The following is a 14,922-nucleotide window of genomic DNA, read 5'->3' as shown; positions in this document are numbered from 1 at the left end:
TCACTTTTGCGCAAGCAAAACCAAAGACGCAAGCTATGGTAGCACTCATCTGACAGATTGGGGTGTCCAAAAATACGGGATCATGATGCGAAATTGATCAGGGAGACAACCAAAAATATTTGATCATCAAAAATCCTAAATATCTTACAACAACCTAATTAGCTCTTCCTACGACAAATTAGAGACAGGAACTTTGAAAAGAGTGGGTTTTTGCGATTTTCACCTAATTTGAAAATGTTCCTAATTTGAAAAATCATGACCGCAGGTCATGGAGGCATGTTCAAAGTTAATAAAGTTTCTTTTCAGTTCAGGACTTCACTTGGAGAAATACATTGATGTGCAAAGTACATTAGAACGTAGTGGCCACACCCCTAACTGTCTGAAATCATGACCGCACGTCATGGAGGCATGTTGAAAGTTAACAAAGTTTCTTTTCAGTTTAGGACTTCACTTGGAGAAATACATTGATGTGCAAATTAGACTTAAACGTAATGCCCCCCCCCCCTACTGTCTGAAATCATGACTGCAAGGAGGCATGTTGACACTTCAACTCGCTCAGCAGTACGAATTCAACATGAAGGTTGAGTGACAACGATCAACCCCTTTCTAAAAAAGGGAGAATACCCACCCGCAGCTAAATCACTATGAAAGCACATGAAAGAGAGTGCCAACGGTAAAGCCCGACATAGTACTAGAGTACCGACTTCTTAACAATGCTACATCATGACCGTAGGTCATGCCATCTAGATGGCAACAAAGGTGCCAGCTAGTTAATTTAAAAAAAAAGAAGTGCCATTAATGTGAATCAGGTCGGGCTTATCAGAAAGTCACTAATAATTCTGAGATCTGTTACGTGAATAAGGCTTCAACCTATGTGGGACGTTCTGCCAAAAGTGGTTGTCCTCAATTGTTCCAATAGCGATTTCTCTACTTTAGCACCGAGAGCAAAAGTTACGATCTCTGCTGAAATAGGACGCCCATTTGAATATTCCACCCTTCCAGACACCGATGCCACCGATCCTGTTGTGTCATCATCCCACCTAAAGAAATATGACATAGTTGTCGATCTGAAGAACAATAAAAGAATTTTCGTCGCTAATGATTTGCAAATACGTAATGATGCGATGATTAAGTGCCTCGACAAGACGACGTCTGTCACCGCCTTCACCACACCTGACCATGACGATTCCCTCTTACAGTGGCAAACAATGATCGATCTTGAGATCATTCCCTCAATGAGAAAATCACGTATTCTATTGATTGCCCTTGTTTAGCAACGCATGTTGAAAGTGTAACAAAATGTATCCGAAATTGCAACGCAATGATGAGGCATTAGGAATTTTGTTTCAATCTCCCAACAATGTGCTTGAATGTAGGCGAAATGGTTGCACCTTTGCGTAATCAAGGTAATTCCGACACCTCTGGAGGTCAGCCTCAACCCAGGCTTGTTCCTTGCCTTTCAGTTAGGCGTTTCCACCACATGGATGCCAACTTTAACTTGAGCCCCAATTTAACCCCTTCAAAATTTCGTTCTTAAAAATGTGGTTGGACAACTTACTCAAACCCGTTTTATGAAGCGTGCTGAACGAGAGTAATTGCTTGACAAGGAGTCGTATTAGTGGTTTCTACTCTGAATTTGGACGAGCCGTCAACGATTGAAATTTGTACCATAGTTGTCATAAGTAGCTTGACTACGAATGAAACATTTTGCCCACCAGCGACAGCTGAGACGAAAACAAGCGATCGCAGCGCCTTTGATCGATCTATATATGAAGTTATCTATGCACACGTCCCTCCGAGTGGTTATCGTCTCTGACTATCTCACCGCGGTCACCGCTCTCGCTCTCTTCGCTCAATCACGGACTTCTAGAGATGTGGACTGCGAATGGAAGCCAAAATTCTGTTTCTCCTAAACCGTTCATCTTCATCCAACACTTAGTAATGGCAGGTGGTTCCTGCTTGCAGAAGTTCAAATTCTGACTTCTCTCCTCGAGCCCCAAATTGAGACTTTTCTCCTCGAGAGCCAAAATGTGACTCTGTCCTCCTTAAAGGGTGATTTGTGACTGTGTTTTAAATTAAATTTCCCGTTCCACGTTGCCTCCCGCCTCTTTCTCATTGAGGCTAAACGAGTCGTCATGGTTGATTTTGATAAAGACCGTTCCGTGAACTATCGTTCATCCTGTATATCATTTATCCATATCATATCAGGATGATGTACTCGATTGTGCACGGAACACCGGTTGAGAAAAGTTGCCCAAGTGAGAAGTGAGCAAACGTCTGTGGAATCAAACCCGATATAGCTAACAAAATCGGCATTGGCTACCAAGACTGAAGAGGCCATAGCCCGCCGACTAAGTCACCGATTGATACTCACTATGTAGATCCTTCAATAGCACCCATCAAAGACATCACGATTACGACAGGTTCAATATTTTTACTTTATTACTGTCCAATGCAAACAACAAATGTAAAACTTGAACAACTTTATCAATTCAGCGGTTTTCCTCGTCTTGGGATTTAAAGGGTGATATAACTTTATCAATATAATGTACTTGTGGCCGACTAAAAAGTGTGCCAGAAAAGGTAATGAATTACTGAGACCTGCCTTTTCTTCAGTTGAACGGGTCAAATAATTGATCTAGCACAAAACCATCATCAAATTTAAAGATGTGCTTGCCTTCAAATTTGCAGTTTGATTCTAGTTATAGTCCGCAATAAATTCCTTATGTAGCTTTGTACAATGATCAATTGTTTTTTGACCGAGCATTTGGAAACACTAAATGCTGGGTCGGGGCCGATTAAAAAAAACTTCGATCGAAGTAGCTTTTTTTTGTTATTGTGTGTATTGTCAATGTAATTTTATTTTTATAGTATTCCACAGGAAAGTTTAACGGGAACAGATTGTTTAGCAAATTTGTATGAATTGTCTGTAGCTGTTTGGTATTGCTGTTGGTCGAAATATGGTTCACGCGAAGATGCATTTGTTTGCCGTCTATGCCGAAACGGACTGGTCAATATAATGGTTTTGTCGCCGCCATCAACACGTTGTAATGGGTTGCTTTTGTTTTTAAGGGCATGGCATTTTCTTGACTTTGCCTTAGAACCTGCACTTTGGATTGGGACAATGTAGCCAGAATGCCGAGACTCGGTTAGTTGAGGAAAATACCAATTTTGGGTAGAAAGGCACTTGTTTGCCAAGATCATATGGCTGCCGCCTGCCTCTTGGGCATTTCCAATTGATTGCAAATTTTCAGTTGAGGATGAAAATCGCACTTTGACGTCCCTCGAGTTTGGGAAGTCCAGGCCAATGTTTTGGGAAGATTGTTCAAATTCGTCGCTCCAACGACTCACAGCCTCAATATGACGTTCAGCTAAATTGTTGAACACTTTGCTTACATTCAAGTTATCTTTCACTGAGATGCGAAAAAGTCTGATGCCTGTGTTTCGTGAAAACTTTTCAATCTCGTTACTGAAATGAAATAGAATGTATTTAAATCATCAGGGCATAATTGTGCTCAAATATGAATATCAGCAAATTGGTGCAATATGTTAGATGAAAACAGTCAAGCAAACAAAAAGCAAACAAATGCTTGAGCCCCTCTGTAATATGCCTTTGTTATGGCGTCAAACTCTTCTCTCTATGCCAATTTATCGATCGAACTGCTACTTACTTGTCAACTTGAGATTCGCTTAAGAGATCTATCTTATTTTGGACTAAAACCATTGGGATGTGTCCACATTCATCTTCCACCTTTCGCTTCCATTTTTTTACTGCATTAAATGAAGGCTTGTCGGTTGTGGAAAAGGCAATTACACATGCTTGAGCCCCTCTGTAATATGCCTTTGTTATGGCGTCAAACTCTTCTTGGCCGGCTGTATCCCAGAGCATTAGCCTCAAATCTTCACCACTGGTTCTAGAAATGGGAAATGGGTAATGAATGAGTTTTGCAAAATACGGGTTGAAAATTGATTTGCCATCAAATGATTTGTTTGAAATTGGATGGATGAAATTTTGGTGCTTTGTTCACATTTAGGTGGCCTCATTGGTGTCATTTTTTCATGTTACAAAATGTTCATTAGGGAAGAAAAGGCTTCGTACGTAGTTTTTAACAAGAATCCTCTCTCAAAATAGGGCTAGGAAAGTTCATTTTTCTCGAAATGAGCTAACCTCCATGTGGTAATGAATGTCATTTTCCCCTCAATTGCTTGTTCCAGTAAAATATTGCCATCCGATTGTTAGGGAAGGTGGCAAAGATTCAAAACAGTGAAAACATATTTTACCATCAGGGCTGTGGAATTGCCATTGTATTCCAGTCAAAAAGTGCAATGACAGTCTGAAAAAACGCCAGAAGTAGTCTAAAAATATAGCCATTTACCAGGCAATTTGATGTGCATTCTGCTTTCAACCCAGGATTTAAGGCCAATTCTAGTGACCGTAGGGGCTCAATGTGCGTTTTGAAGGCACCTTCAAGCCCTTGAGAATCCAGGCTAGTCCACTTCTCTTCTTTCTTTGGACTCCTTCATTGTTTAATTTGTTTCCCTCTAATATTCTTACGGAATATGTAGGCCTTGTTGATCCTGTTGCATCTTTCAAGTCAGACTTGGACAAATTTTTATATAGCATTCCCGATCAACCCTATATTGCAGGACTAGCTCGGTATGCCAGCTCGTTGGTAGACCAAATATCATATAAAGATTGAAAGGCAATAAATAGACGAATTATAACCTTTCATTTTAATAGTACTGGGGGTTACATTCCCTGTAGCGGTTAGAAAAGCCCGTGAAAAACCAAACCAAAAAAAAGAAAAGAGCAAAGTGAACTTGTTTTTATTCAAATTTTGTGGACCAGCTTTTTACGCGGACTTCCTTACCGTTACTGGGAATGGGACCCCAAAAGACGGAAAAAGGTATTAACTTGACTTGATTTATATTTACATAATATTTGATCCACCAACGAAGTAGGGTTGGCAGATCTGACAGGCCCCTGAATACAGAGTTGATCGGGTTTTATTGATCAAAATCTTGTCTAAGTCTGACTTAAAGTCTGCTTGTCGGGAGCAGACGTTGAAACTTGAATTTTGGCGGGGCCAATTTTGAGTAGCTTTTGATACATGAAATTTCTAATACCGTTGACTACGATTCAGTTATCTCACTTTGCTCAAGTATGTCGACGCCGCAAGGGCGTAGTTACTACAGCGTGAATTTGCATTCTAAAAATTATAGATAAGACACTTCTGGACGCCACCGAAATTGGAAATGGCACGAATCTTAGAAGCTATGGTTCGACGATAAACCGGGTTCGAATGTGAAGTAACATAAGTTCAAGGAAAAAGTGCGGCACTTTGATTTTGGGCACTTCGTGAAGGGATAATTTAGACAAACATCACAGGTAACTCATACCGTGGTCCACTTAAATTTTCAATTATGAAGCGAGTTGGACTTTAAAACTCAAAAAATGTCACTTTTGGAACAATCTTGTCACTACTACTGGAAATTGAAATACATGACTAATTCGGTCCATGCCCGGTGCAGGTTGGTTGTGGCATTTGTCTAAATTATCCCTAAAATTAATTCTTAATAAATAAACGGAGAAGGAACATTGTGTGCAGTGCAAATTATTTGGTCTGGAGAATTTACTTGTTTGTTCCACAAAATAGAGATTGGGCAGTGACAAAGAAAAATTAACCGAAAGAGAACGGCGTTCGTCTATTGAGAAACGTAGAAATATCGATAATCAAGATGAATTTTAAGGAATTCATCTTGGATTTGAACTTACGTGATCTGTTTCTCCAAAAAATCAACACCAATGGTTTTTTTGTATTTTTTGGTAAAGGTGCCTTTGCAGTACCGTTGTATCATACTAGATTTCCCTACTCCCCCATTTCCAACAACGACAACCTAAAAGATATAGAAACACAATCAAATTAATGGCGGAATAGGGGAGATGGTAGTTGTGCAGTTTGTTAACGCACGACCGAGCTATGCTTGGGTTCATAGGTTCGAACTTAAGTCTCCCTCCACAAAAGAATGATTTTTGCTTAAAAAGTGGTTGCAACGTTCTTCAACACCTTTTGAAATACTTTTTGGAATCAAAACACAAAAAACTGGTTTTCCTTCAGAACAGGCTGTTTAACACCTTTTGAAATACTTTATTTCACGACTAAAGAGGTTAAAATGAATAAATTGTTAACTGCTTGGGCTCAATCTTTGTCTTGGATCACCCTCCTTATCAACTCAAACTTGACCAAATGGGAGGGATGGAGTGTAATGTCCCACTCATTGCAACCCAAGTGATTAATAAATGATTCGGAATGAATAGATATTCATTCTTAACCAATGTTATGTGAAAACGACAATATTTCAGCTTGTTAATACCATTAACGGTGCTGGCACCAAACACCTTGAAGTGTATTGGAAACGCATTTATCTATATATTCATTCATGTTAGTGAATCGGATGTTGAACAGTTTCTGTTTCATTCATGATTTTAATGTTGACATAAAGTTTTTCAAATGGTATCGACAAACCCCCTTACATAGGAAGATCTTTTTGTTAATTCGCTTTTCAAGGAAAATCATTCCTTTGTATTTTTGTTCTAATCACCGGCAATCACTATGAAATAGGGCTTCCTAAAAACAGCGTTGGGTTTCATTTATTATTTCGGAATGTAGGTCCTCTAAAGTCACGCAACCTCATCTGTTTAGAAAAATCTGGCAACTGAACTTTAAGATTACTTTGACCCTTGTTTACATTGAGCGGTGACGCCGGGGAGGTGAGGCCCAATTGGATTGAATGAATAATCACGGGAGGTGCGACTGGGGCTAACAATTTACATGTTCAATGGCATCTAGGATGAATAATGGAATGTCGGAACCCGTCAGTTAGCTTTCTCATTTCTAGTAATATGGACTGAGAACGAGCTTCACGCCAAATTGGTCTGCTCTTGGTCATGGTAACCCTGAGCCACTATGCGAATAAGTCCAATTCCGACCTTCTTTAATCAGTCTTGCAATTTCCAACCAGGAAATGATATTTGTAAGTTTGGAAGCATATTAGGGTAAGTGAATTCTTTTGCGTGATGATTAAACTCTTTGTTTTGGAATATATTATTAAGGCACGAGTCTAACTTTAAAAAACAACAAAAATGTCTCAAGGGTCTTTGAATATTAATCTGACCTTTAACAAGGAAAAATCAAGCCTGAAATGATGTGCACGGAAACAAGTCAGTTTTGCCACAATATAGCAAGCTTATGAAACGGCCAAATGAACATTTGTTAATCGACATTGATCTAAACCGTGAAGGAATAAAGTTCATTTCCCAAAATGTCTCAATTGAATGCATTCGATTCTAACTTATTTATTGAACAAAAACAAAGTCGTGACAAAAGATTCAAACCAAGAAGACATAAATAGTACACAAACATGCCCCATGCTTTTAATTAGATCAAAATACTTGCTTTATTGCTCTTTACTTGCTCTCTAATGATATTTTTTTTCTTCTTTTTTTTGTGCGGACTTCCTTACCGCTGCCGGAATTGGAATCCCAGCAGTTCAAGACGAAAAGATGATTTATTTTACTTGACTTTTATTTATATATATTATTTGATCGACCAACGAATTGGAGTTGGCTGATCTGGCTAATCCTTGAATATAAGGTTGATCCGGAATTTTAGTCAAAAACTTGTCCAAGTCTGACTTAAATCTTGCTACTGGATCAACCCCTACATAAACCCTACGAATATTTGAGGGCAGCAAATTGAACAATGAAGGAGCCCGAGAAAGAAGAGAGTTGGACTTCATTGTTTTAACTAGCCTGGATTCTCGAGGGCTTGAAGGTGCTCTCAAAACGCACATTAAGCCTCTACGGTCACTACAATTGACCCTAAATCCTGGGTTGGGACAAAGCTCATGAATGCTTTTGAAAACGTACAATATCAGATACCTTTCGTACCTTCTCTGAGTACTGTACAATCCCAACCTTTCTAACCTCTCCCAATACGAGAGCTCTCTCATATCTTCAATGTTCCTAGTAAAACATCTTTGGACCTGCTCGAGCTTTTGCAAACCTGCTGAACTAATTGGAGCCCAAATGGGAGAGGCATATTCAAGATGCGGCTGAACAATCGACTTGTACAGAGTTAGCATCGTGATGCCATCTCTGGAATTAAACGTGCGATATATCCAACCACATGTTTGAAAAGCCTTACCAACTTTCAACTGGATATGCTCATCGAGCTTTCCATTATCTTGGAGGACTACACCTAAATCCTTCATGGATGAGACCTGCTCAATGTCCTTACCGTCATTATCTAATAGTGGAGTGTCTAATGGCGTCGACCCAAAGGTCATTGAGCAGAATTTCATTCCATTCAGTGCCATGTTACTCGCAGCAACCCAGGAGTAGATTAGGTCTAGAACCTTTGCCAGACAACCGGAATCCTGACCATTCCTACCAACTACCAATTTTGTATCATCAGCATAAGAAGAGATACTGACATTACTACTACCAAGCTTCTGAAGCGGAGCAATGAAGATAATGAAAAGGAGAGGACCCAAAATGGAGCCCTGAGGGACACCCGACTTGACATCATGTATGTCACTAAGGGATCCCTCAACCTTAACTAATTGTTTCCTACCACAAATGAAACTTCTTAGCCAATTGAGAACCTTGCCTTGGATCCCAATCTCATGGAGCCTGTTAACTAAAAGGCCATGATCTACCTTGTCAAAGGCCTTGGCAAAGTCGAGATAAACTACATCGACTGATTCATGGCTCTCCAGTCCCTCAATAACCTGCTCTATATGCTCAATCAGTTGGGTAACCGTGCTAAAATGTGCTCGGAACCCATGCTGGCTAGGAGGAAGGACTTCATGAATATCAAGAAATTCAACAAGTTTGAACTTCATGATCTTCTCAAACACCTTCGCAATATTCGAAGTGAGAGAAATCGGCCTGTAGTTACTGGGGAGTGACTTATCTCACCCTTTGAAAATTGGAACAACATGAGTTACCTTCAGAGAAGAGGGGAACTTGCCCTGGTCCAAGATGCAACGCATCAAGTACGAGATTATTCTAGCAAATTCTATGTTCTGAACAATAGGATTCAAATGGAATTAAAAAGCTACAAAAATATCGGTAACAGTGTAAAATGTCCCAACCATGAATCAACGAAACAGTTCATATTTAGTAGTAACCTTCAAGTACACATTCAAATGTGTTTGTCACAACTAACTTAATTTATAAGACTTTCTTATATAATGCATCAATTTCAAATGTGTGCGGAAACTTTTTAATAATTTTTATCAAGTGGAGCCATGCACCAAACCTCGCACGTCTCTGCTTTCAGGGTCCCTAAAAACAAACCCTCTGAAAAAGAGGAAATTTGATACGGGCTCTGAAACTGCTGGTCGGAAAATTGAACAGTTTGGTGGCGGGATTTTTTGACTTTGCAAGGCACACTCCTCCGACCCTATCAACCACCAACCCAAATATAAGTACCCACGGACTTCTGCAGACATTTGTAGAAGTTCGTGAAGTACCCTAAGTTCCGTTTGAAGCAAAACTGATACCATCCTCGTAAGTGTAGCCTCAAATGAAGATATCTTGCTGAAATTCGATAAATTCCAAGCCGAAAAGTACCTACCAATTTCTTCTTCAGTCTGTTCGTCAAATTGTTTCTTGAATCCAGATGATCTGTAGATTAATCAATTGGAATAGCAATTTTCACAAATGATTCCATGAACTGACGGAAATTCCTCAATTTTAAGCCTGGGGTAATTAATTCATTATACATCCGTTACTGGTCAAAAATATAATGGCGTTACTGGTTACAATTACGTTTCCTTGAATTTTCCTTGACATGGCATTACTCCTCTACTTGGCTTTGTTTATTTGCCAAGATGTTTGCTAAACCAATGGAAATTCATAATAAGAAAATCAATAGCTTCTAAAGTCTGAAAAACTTTTCAGAACATTATCAATATTATGGGGATCACATGCCTCATGATTTTTTTGAAATTTGGGAGAAGAAGGACATATTCAAAAAGTCAAAATAACTATATAATCATTTGCTATTTGCTCTATAGTATAGTATGCCAGCTAGCTTTATTGGTTTGGTTAGGGTATCACAATTTAGGGTACGTTATAACAGCAACTTTGCTTTTTTTGAAAAATCAGCCCTAAAAAAACTGATTTGTTGACTTCAGCCGAATTTTTTCGCTGTTATTTGCAACTTTCTTCGAAAACGTTTCAAAAATGAAAATCTTCGAACATTTTCAAATATTTAACCGGTATACTTACCGATTATTAGTATTTAATTTTATCTTTTTCTGGAGTAAATTATTATGTTGGCATTTCATCTCTAAAATTGAGGTTTTTTCTTCGTCTCTGATAATAACTGTCGAAGAGTCACAACCATGACACAAAAGGTCATGATGGAAAAACACAGAATTAGAAATTCTCAAGTAAGGGTATATAAAGCTTCCCTATTAGGCCTTAAGTCATAGAATTGTGGAGAATTGGGAAATTTGGTGCAACATGATCAAGCTAAAGGAAGATTTCGCTCTGAAAAAATGTATTTTAAAATACTCTTTCACATCTAAAACTGAGACACTTTTCTGTTCCCATGTAATCATTGTTGAAGAATTGCATCCATGACACCCAACGGAATTTGAATGAGGAGATTTAAGCAATGTAGTAGTGTCAATGTAACAAGATTTGAAACTACAAACATCTTTTATTGAAATTGAGTGTAATTTGAGTGCATGATCTTCATAACACATCAGTTTGCAGAGCGGTGAAGTTTACTCAGACGGAAGCGAAAAATTAAAGGACGCTCTGGCTCGAGTTGCGAGTTATTTTGAGTTTTCAGGTCGTTACATTTGCACCATTTTAAAATGTAACGGGGTTGCAATTCCTTTCTGGAAAAAAGACCAAATTTCTATAATTGTGTTAATACTGCTCTGCAATAAAAGACTTTTAATACTGCTCTGCAATAAAAGACTTTTAATACTGCTCTGCAATAAAAGACTTTTAATACTGCTCTGCAATAAAAGACTTTTAATACTGCTCTGCAATAAAAGACTTTTAATACTGCTCTGCAATAAAAGACTTTTAATACTGCTCTGCAATAAAAGAATTTTAATACTGCTCTGCAATAAAAGAATTTTAATACTGCTCTGCAGTAGAGTTACTATTGCTCTGCAGTATACATCAAACCTAAAAACACTGAAACCTTCAGCATCTCAGTCAAGCTTTGATCTAAAACGAAGCCAGTGTCCCCTCACGTAAGTTTCCCTTGCAGCTTAACCGAGATTGGAGGAATACAAATACCTGCGAGCTCTAACTGTACAGTTAGAGACTCACTCACTCTCTTGATTGGCAAGAGTAACGTGATGAGCAAGATCCACAAGTAAGCAAGCTGGGGATGCTGAAATTGATTCGCCTGATGGTGTTAGGGGGTATTGTGTCAAGAGCGAAAGAAGAGCGAAAGATTCATACGTAGACATTTCCAAAGCAGAGTTAGTTTGCTCCGAAGGACTGTATTAAAAAAAAAAACAATCGTAAATCTCCCCTGCATTCAACTCTCTTTCAAAAGTCTGAACAATTCATGCTAAAACGAAGTTATCGAAAGTTTAGAACTCAGATATCAATTATATATTTATATAGAGTCAATTGTTCTATTATTGTTCTTTTTTAAGACAACGATTGCTCTTACCTTAATTGCAATTTCGTAATCTTCTTCTTCCCAGTCATCGATGAACATAATTTTCAGCCAAGTATGCGGGCAAAAACATTTAATTTTGGTACCATTTAATTCGAGATGATATATCTTGGTTGTGCCTCCACCACTTCGTTTTCCATTCACATCAGATCACGAGATTTGACTTGGTCAGGTTTTATGCTTGGTTTAAGGTGAAATTTCTTTCGTCCGTTCCGCCTTACCACGATGAACTAACTGAGAAAGTGTGAGCACCGACTGAGCAAGGCACTAAGGAAGAGCATGTGAGTTTGAACGGGAGGCCTGCCCAATCACCCAAAACCTGCCAAGATGGTTGCGCAGGAAGAGCCATCATATGTTCCGGTAGCTGCTTCCATGGCGGCTCCAACCCGCCTGTCTTCGGTTTTTACAGACACACGATTCTTTTCCTGAGATGTCGTCATTTTCTTGGTGGTAGACACTCTTTAACTTATTGGCAGTTCGCATCTAAGATGCTACTTGGTCAAGACTGAGAAAAGGAAAGAATTCCTGGATCTTTCTGCACAAAAAATTGCTATCCAATCACAATGTTATGAAGACAAATTCGAGATTCTGAAAACTACTCGTAGATTTGACGTACCGTCGTGCTCTATCATTTTATGTTTTGCTCTTTAATCCGACGATTCTACCTATTAGTTGAGCCCTTGTTTAGTCTTAAACGGGACCTAGATCGTTTCCTGCAAACCATACCTGACCACCCATATGTTCAGGGGTGTCTTAAAGCGGCAGATTCAAATTCGGTATTAGACCAAAATAGGCGTAAATCTTTTACAAAACAAGACATGGCTCGCTGGGAAATCAATCCCAAGCATCGGTTGCAAACCAGTAATCCTGACCAAAAACAAAAACCTCCTGAGAAATGTGTTATTGCATGCTAACCTTTACATTTTCACGGGATTATGGCAATATGTTAAAGGATTTTTGATCCCCTAATGAAAAACTGGTAGCACGAGACAGACAGACTTCCATGGTAAGGCTAATTTGAAAATTTCTTCATAAATGGTCAAAAAAATCAGCGGTAAATTTAATCTTTCGCCACTTTTCTGCAAGATGGTCGTGCTGGATGGAATAGGATCGCGTTTGAAAAGAAAACAATTGAAAAAAAGTTACCTTTGATTAAAAAGTATTTCAAAATCCTAACCCGCAGTGATATCCACAACACTCAAAAAGAGCTTTCTCAAAGGCCAAGATTGCTAGTTGCGTTTTTCTTTGTTGAACCTAGAGCAACTATAATAGAAGAGTACGCACATGAGATTTTTGGTCCCAAAACGTCGTTTCCATTGTACTGTGGTTCTTCAGTTCACCCCCAAGGCGGCTTTTTCTGTGTTATGTATTTACTTCATTGTTGTCAAACGTAGCAAGGAAATGAAGGTTTTTTAATTCTATATCTACGATCGTAAAAAATAATAATTTAGCTGATTCGGAAGGTTGAGATTCACAATTGATGCAACCTTAGTCCTGGATTGACAAAAGTGATGCAAACATTTTGTTAAACCACCATTTGCCAAGCTTCAACTTAAGGTAGAAGTAAGTGTAATTTCATTCGTATTAATTTCCTTTGTTTAAAAATGTCAACTTTAATGGAATTGAGAGTGGTGTTGAAAATATCAACACAAATAACTAGAAATCAAATAACTAGAATATCAGCACTCAAAAACATTCACCGATACGAATTTGGCATTCTTGAATGGGTGGACACAAAATTCTTTACTAGATTCCAACGCATCCCCAAAATAAAAAAAAACAATTTCGCTTTTCTGAAGGATGTAGAACAACTAAAAGTACTTTATAATCTCACTTAAAACGTACTTTGAACAAACATTTCAAAACAAACATATCATGATGTTCAACCAATTAGTTCTTTGACTAGGTTTTTTTGACGGTGATACTTTATAATGTATTTTAAATATTTCAATATACTGATATGAGTTACTATTAACGACCTTTTTTAAGAAAGGTTGTTCCTTGTTTTCATTATCAAAGAAAATTGCATATAAAGGTCTTAGCATTTGAACAAACACTTCATCAGAAATAATGAGCAATTTGCTGGAGTAATGACGAGAAAGATTAGAAAGATTTTATTTGCACCTTCATACAGAGCTCATCGGATTCTATATTCATTAGACAACATTAGACATTGGAGAATCTGAGATTGAAACAACTGTCCAATTATCTCCAACATTTCGGTTTTCATGTGAAACTTCTCCATTATGATTCATGTTCACAATCTTGACACGCCACAAGCCAGATGCAAATTACTTGGCAAGTCTGTTGCGTTTTCACTCTACAGTTCACCTCTTTTGAATATTCCGAATGAGACGCTGAGAGTTTCGTATCAAACACTTCATCTAAGCACAATCCAGGTCCTCAGTTCACACTCAAGGTCGAAAACCAGTTTTCAACAGCCAAACACTTGACAACCATTAGCCTACAAATCCTCCTAGAAAACATAGTTATTCGTTGAAATCAATAGAACACTAGTTCGCTTAGAAAAAAGTGTTAAGACGTGACAAAGTTTTGAAAACTCAGTGATTTCTTCTAAACAACCAAAAATCAGTTGAAAAAGTTAATGAATATTCAATCTAAGTATCATGCATACATATTTTGTGGCTTCTGTATTTGAGTTTTTAACGTTGTTGTGATCTCACAAAAATCCCGTAATTCAGTGATTTTGTTAAAATGGTGGCCGTATCCGATTGCATTAATAATAGTGCATTTGTCAACAATTTTTCAATTCTATTCTGAAATCAGTTTGGCCAACGATCAGGTGTCACCAGTCGGAGTTGTTTAAACTTTCAGCTACATTTGAAGCATATTGGTGACGCATTGTGTTAGAAAGAAATTTCATAATGTAATTTTCAGTAATTAGTTCCTAAACCAACTTGACATGATAGTATTCATAATGGTAACAAAATTAATGCCTGGCAAACATTAAAAAGAATGATTGGGAATAGTCTGGCGGCACTGTGCTGTAGTTCATCGAATCCTAGTGTCAGCAAAAAGGGTTACGAACTTTTGATATGATCCCAAATGCCTTCCTCGTATCCTGGGCCTTATTCGTTACTCTTGGGCGGCCAAAGCTATTGAAACTAAAAGGTTAGATATTTTGTTAATATAACTTACGTTTTAGGTTAAATTCTGGGAAACCATTTTAATCTGTTCG

At 38.2% G+C, this 14,922-nt stretch overlaps 1 protein-coding gene across 1 annotated transcript; it reads right to left on the bottom strand.

Moving 5' to 3' along the window:
• Positions 1-2,817: 2,817 nt before the first annotated feature.
• Positions 2,818-11,989, bottom strand: LOC131885711 (ras-related protein Rab-23-like). The gene is made up of 4 exons (XM_059233838.1): positions 11,718-11,989; positions 5,777-5,898; positions 3,672-3,914; positions 2,818-3,469 (listed from the first exon to the last, which is right to left on the bottom strand). Exons 1-4 carry the CDS (start codon positions 11,763-11,765, stop codon positions 2,866-2,868), a joined length of 1,017 nt encoding a protein of 338 aa, XP_059089821.1. The 5' UTR covers positions 11,766-11,989; the 3' UTR covers positions 2,818-2,865.
• Positions 11,990-14,922: the final 2,933 nt, after the last annotated feature.

Source organism: Tigriopus californicus, chromosome 8 (assembly GCF_007210705.1).
Source record: "Tigriopus californicus strain San Diego chromosome 8, Tcal_SD_v2.1, whole genome shotgun sequence".
NCBI classification, from domain to species: domain Eukaryota; kingdom Metazoa; phylum Arthropoda; class Copepoda; order Harpacticoida; family Harpacticidae; genus Tigriopus; species Tigriopus californicus.
Note: the sequence above shows the minus strand (reverse complement) of the source record. Positions and strands in the feature narration are given on the sequence as shown.

Coding starts and splice junctions, on each gene's coding strand:
- LOC131885711 (XM_059233838.1), bottom strand. CDS start 11,765: ATGTTCATCGATGACTGGGAAGAAGAAGATTACGAAATTGCAATTAAG. Junction 5,899..11,717: donor ATTACGAAATTGCAATTAAG/GTAAGAGCAATC, acceptor TATATCTTTTAG/GTTGTCGTTGTTGGAAATGG. Junction 3,915..5,776: donor TTTTTGGAGAAACAGATCAC/GTAAGTTCAAAT, acceptor TCCCATTTCTAG/AACCAGTGGTGAAGATTTGA.